The sequence below is a fragment of the Rhincodon typus genome, chromosome 9 (genome assembly GCF_021869965.1).
Source record: "Rhincodon typus isolate 14 chromosome 9, sRhiTyp1.1, whole genome shotgun sequence".
NCBI lineage: Eukaryota > Metazoa > Chordata > Chondrichthyes > Orectolobiformes > Rhincodontidae > Rhincodon > Rhincodon typus.
This window is the reverse complement of record NC_063340.1, coordinates 82210923-82216090: the sequence shown is the minus strand read 5'-3', so window position 1 is coordinate 82216090 and position 5168 is coordinate 82210923. Positions and strand designations below refer to the sequence as shown.

Below are 5168 nucleotides of genomic sequence, written 5' to 3'. Positions count from 1 at the left end.
CTCTTTGCAGATTCTACTTGACTTATTGGGTATTTACATAAATTTTTGTCTTTATTTCAGATCTCCATAGAAATCCAAATTACATAGGGGTAGATTGGGCATAAGGAATTGAACTACTTTCATGTAGAGATTAAACAGCAACACAGATTACCTGGGCTAGACAATCTATTTTCAATTTATAAATTTGTGTAAACCTACACAACTACCCCCAAAAGAAACCATTGAAAGACAGTACATGAAAGCTAGTCCTCACTTTATTGTAAAAGTTCATTGACAATGTGTTATTTAGCATGCTGGAATGAATAACATTGAAATTCTCACAAGCATTTTGAGCATTTGATAATTGGATAAGGATATTAAATTAAGCATTTATTTATAGTAAGTTAAAGAGAACAATGTAATCCATAATGATGACTCTGTTCTGTAGATTGCAGAACTACATTATCGAGCGTATTTAATTTGTTTGTAGTACAGCATCTCTCCAAAGATCTTCATATACTTATAGTAACTGTAGGCAAAACTGCAGAGTAGAATAAATATAAAGGACCACACCAAAGAGACAATTATAGTGCCGTCTTCTCTGTAATGACAGAAAACCTTTGATTATTTAGAGATACACTAAGAATGCTTTATAGATTGCAGGTAATATATGTTTATATTCATTCAACTAATTTCTAGGATGAGGATTTCCAGGGTCTTGTGAGGTAATGTTCAACAGGTTGGGTCTGCACACACTGTAGATTAGAATCAAGTTAATCTTATTGAAACAAATAAGATCCTGAGGGAACTTGACAGGGTGGATGTTGAAACATGTTTTTCTTCGTAGGAGAGACTTGAACTAGGCAGGTTTCACATCTTGACTAAAGTTTAAAGAGAGTAATAAGAGAATAGCATCTTTTGATGTAGTCACTGACTGGAATTTTTTTAATATAAAAAATTGAACATGAGGAGTTAACAGTTTCTAATGTGTTCTGGAGTTTTGCTTTTCAGTATGAAGTATGTTTGGGTGACAGTTCCATGATATTGCTAAAAGCATTTTTATAAGACCATAAGGCAGAGGAGCAGAATTAGGCTATTGGCCCATCAAGTCTAAAGCTCCATTCGATCATGACTGATATGTTTTCTTAATCCCATTCTGCTGCCTTCTCCCTGTAACCCTTGATCCCCTTACCAATCAAGAACCTACCTATCTCAGTCTTAAATGCACTCAATGACTTGGTTTGCACAGCCCTCTGTGGCAGTGAATTCCACAGATTAACCACCCTCTGACTGAAGTAATTCCTCCTCATCTCAGTTCTAAAGGGGCATCTCTTCACTCTGAGTCTGTGCCCTTGGTTCTTAGTCTGTCCTACTAGTGGAAACATTTTCTCCAACTCCATTCTATCCAGGCCTCTCCGTATTTCATAAGTTTCAATCAGATCCACCTCATCCTTCTCAATTCTATCGAGTACACACTCAGAGTCCTCAACTACCCCTCATTTAACAAGCCCGACATCCCCAGGATCATTCTTGAAAAGTGAAATAACTCTACGAATATTGGTATCCCATCACCAAGTCACCCTTTATTTACATGTGCATTGTACAGGACACTGACCCAGCTAGCACAGAGCTGGCTCCTAGAATGAGAAGAACCCCTGACACTCCTGCTTATATCTGTCAGCCTGGTCTCTCTGATTGGACAGGTTACAGCCCCAACCAGGAAACTCGTATTCTATGAGATCCATCTCGCTGACATTATTCCAATCACTACAAAAACCTTCTCTGGACCCCTTCAAATGCCAGCACATGCATCCTTAGATACGGGGTCTAAAACTGCCCACAATATTCCAAATGCAGTCTGACCGGAGTCTTAACAGCCTGAGCAGTACATTTCTACTCATGAATTCCAAAGCCTTTGTCAATTTATAAAATAGTTCATGCTTCTATTCTTCCTACCAAAGTGCATAACTTCACACATTCCCACATTGCATTCATCTGCCAGTTCTTTGCCCACTCTTCTAGCCTGACAAGTCCTTCTGCAGCCTCCCCGATTCCTCAACACTACCTGTTCTCCACTTTGTGTCATCTGCAAAGTTAGCAACAATGCCCTCAGTTCCATCATCTAGATAGTTCATGTACAATGTGAATAATTGGCCCAACACAATCCCTGCAGAACTCCATTTGTCACTGGCTGCTACCCTGAAAAAGACCGCTTCATCCCTACCCTCTGCCTACTTCCAGTCAGCCAAACCTCTATCCATGTGAATACCTTGGCCCTAATACCATGGCTCTTACTTAGCAGCCTCCTTGCAGCATCTTGTCAAAGGCCTTCTGGAAATCCAAATGAATCACTTTCACCGGCACTCCTTTGTCTAACTTGCTTGTTACCTCCTCAAAGAATTCTAACAGATTTGTCAGGTATGACGTCCCTTGAAGCCATTCTGACTTGCCCCTACTTTACCATGAACTTCCAAGAACTCCGCAGACTCATCCTTAATAACGGACTCTAAAAAGTGGACTCTAGAACCAGTTCTGATGAAGAGTCACTGGACTCAAAATGTTAACTTTACCTTCTCCCCACAGATGCTGCCAGACCTTCTAAGGTTCACCAGCAATTTCTGTTTTGTTACGTTAACTCTTGATATCCACCCATAGTGGATACTGGGTGAGTAGCCATGGAGGTGGCTTGGGGTATGAAGGGATGTGGAGGCTGTGGCTGTGATATGAATGTGGGGTGGGAGTGTATGAGGAGAGAGGGGAAATCCCAGAGAACCAAGGCAGGCCTACTAAGAAACCTACTTGTCGCATGACCTACCACCAGTTGTTGGTTGGGTCGCCGAGCTGACTGGTTTTCATGCAAACATTTTGTCTCCCTTCTAGGTGACATTGTCAGTGCTGTGTAGCCTCTGTTGAAATGCTGTCGTTCTGTCCCTCTCTGAATTTGTATGGTCCGGTCTGTCAGGTGGGCAGTCTTGTTTCCGGTTTTGTACCGCAGTGGTATGATATTTCAACTTGTTTGTTAATTGCATTGGTGATTGAAAACCAGGCCTCCAGGAATTCTCATGCTGGTCTCTCAAAGACAAAAGACCCCATACCCACAATGAGCAGGACAAATGTGATATATAAAATACCAAGCAGCAACTGCGAGACACATTACATTGGATAGACGGGCAGGAAACTCATCACCAGGAAACACGAACACCAACATGCAGCAAAACGTCACAACCAACTCTCCCTCATTTCAATACACTCAACACAGAAGGACAGCAATTTGACTGGGACAAAATTACAGTACTAGGACAAGCGAGACAAAGACGAGCATGAGAATTCCTGGAGGCCTGGTTTTCAACCACCGATGCAATTACAAACATGTTGAAATAGACCCCATCACCATGACAGACGGAACCATATAAATTCAGAGCAGGTCAGAAGAACAGTGCTTCAACGGAGGCTACACAGCACTGACGATGTCACCTAGAACGGAGATGAAACATTTGCATGAAAACCAGTCAGCTTGGCGAACCAACCAACAACTCCAACTACAACCTGAGCTACAGATCTTTGTTAAAACATTAAAGATCTACCACCAAGTTTGAAAGGTCTCTCTTCCACCCCTCCTCCTATGAAAATATGAACAGTGCCCTTTGAGCTGAGTGAGTCTGCCAAGTTGGGAAATGTCCTGACTCATACTGCCCACCTTGGTAGTGAAGATCAAGCTTCAGGCGTTTTCCAAGATTTTGATTATTTTCAGTTCCATATTATGCAATTCAGTGCTAGTACAGATGCATACCATCCAGTCTAGAACATTACTTTTTTGCAAACACTATACCTGATTGTGACGCCATACGTTTCTACGGCAAATTCAGCTGTCAATTCACAGAAACTGCAGACATAAAAATATAAAATTATTAAATTCAAAACATACACACTCTCTCACACAAACACACTCAAATACACACAGACATTCACACAGATCCTTTATGGTCTGCAGAGGGGAAAAAGAGGAAGCTTAAAGTGATTCCCTCTATTTAATTGTTTTCTGCTTAAAATATCCCAAACAGCACTAAAACACAGTACCCTAGGAAATACCAATTACACCTTCAACTGATTTTTATTATCCAGCCTCACACAAAAACACCAAGATTGGCCTGCCAATCATGCCACACAGTGAATATAATATCTTACGTTCAACACATTCCTGGAAGGATCTACAGAATAAATTTTAAGACAAGTGGCAATACAAATAATGAGATTTACTGTCAATATCCTTGCATCGCTAATATGCTTGCACGCATAGCTTTGCAAAAGTGTATTGTTAACCTGAATTTATTTATTTATGAGTTACACTTACACCACAAAGGGTGACACTGAGTAAATTTCAGAGGTAATGAAAAAGGCTAACAAAGAGTGAAAAACTTTATTTATCCATTGTTGCAGGTTTATTATTATGTAGGGAATCACTCTGCTTGTTGAACTTCAGCTAGTGAGATGACAAGTTCAGTTATACTATGTTTGGCAGCGTACATTCTGTGCTCTTGATATTTCTGAGTTGACCTATTTTGTTGCTCCTGTCACAATATGCCATGCCACAAGATTCAATTAAGAAAATATTACATTTCTACAGAGCTAGTAGGAACTGCAGATGCTGCAGAATCTGCGATAACACAGTGTAGAGCTGGATGAACACAGCAGGCCAAGCAGCATCATAGGAGCAGGAAGGCTGACGTTTCAGGCCTAGACCCTTCTTCAGAAATGGGGGAGGGGAAGGGGGTTCTGAAATAAATAGGAAGAGAGGGAGAGGTGGATAGAAGATGGATAGAGGAGAAGATAGGTGGAGAGGAGACAGACAGGTCAAAGAGGTGGGGATGGAGCCAGTAAAGGTGAGTGTAGGTGGGGAGGTAGGGAGGAGATAGGTCAGTCCAGGGAGGACGGACAGGTCAAGGGGGCAGGATGAGGTTAGTAGGTAGGAGATGGGGGTGGGGCTTGAGGTGGGAGGAGGGGATAGGTGGGAGGAAGGACAGGTTAGGGAGGCGGGGACGAGCTGGGCTGGTTTTGGGATGCAGTAGGGGGAGGGGAGATTTTGAAGCTTGTGAAATCCACATTGATACCATTGGGCTGCAGGGTTCCCAAGCGGAATATGAGTTGCTGTTCCTGCAACCTTCGGGTGGCATCGTTGTGGCACTGCAGGA

The 5168-nt window shown here is 42.0% G+C and overlaps 1 protein-coding gene across 1 annotated transcript in view; it reads right to left on the bottom strand.

Annotated features, from left to right (window-relative positions):
- Positions 1 to 441: 441 nt before the first annotated feature.
- The window catches only part of LOC109917166 (cation channel sperm-associated auxiliary subunit epsilon), a 108388-nt gene continuing 103661 nt past the window's right edge, over positions 442 to 5168 (bottom strand). Inside the window, exons 16-17 of the mRNA XM_048601374.1 lie at positions 3809 to 3862; positions 442 to 580 (exon numbers count right to left, since the gene is read on the bottom strand). Coding sequence (XP_048457331.1) covers positions 442 to 580; positions 3809 to 3862 — 193 coding nt within the window. The remainder of the gene's footprint in view (positions 581 to 3808; positions 3863 to 5168) is intronic.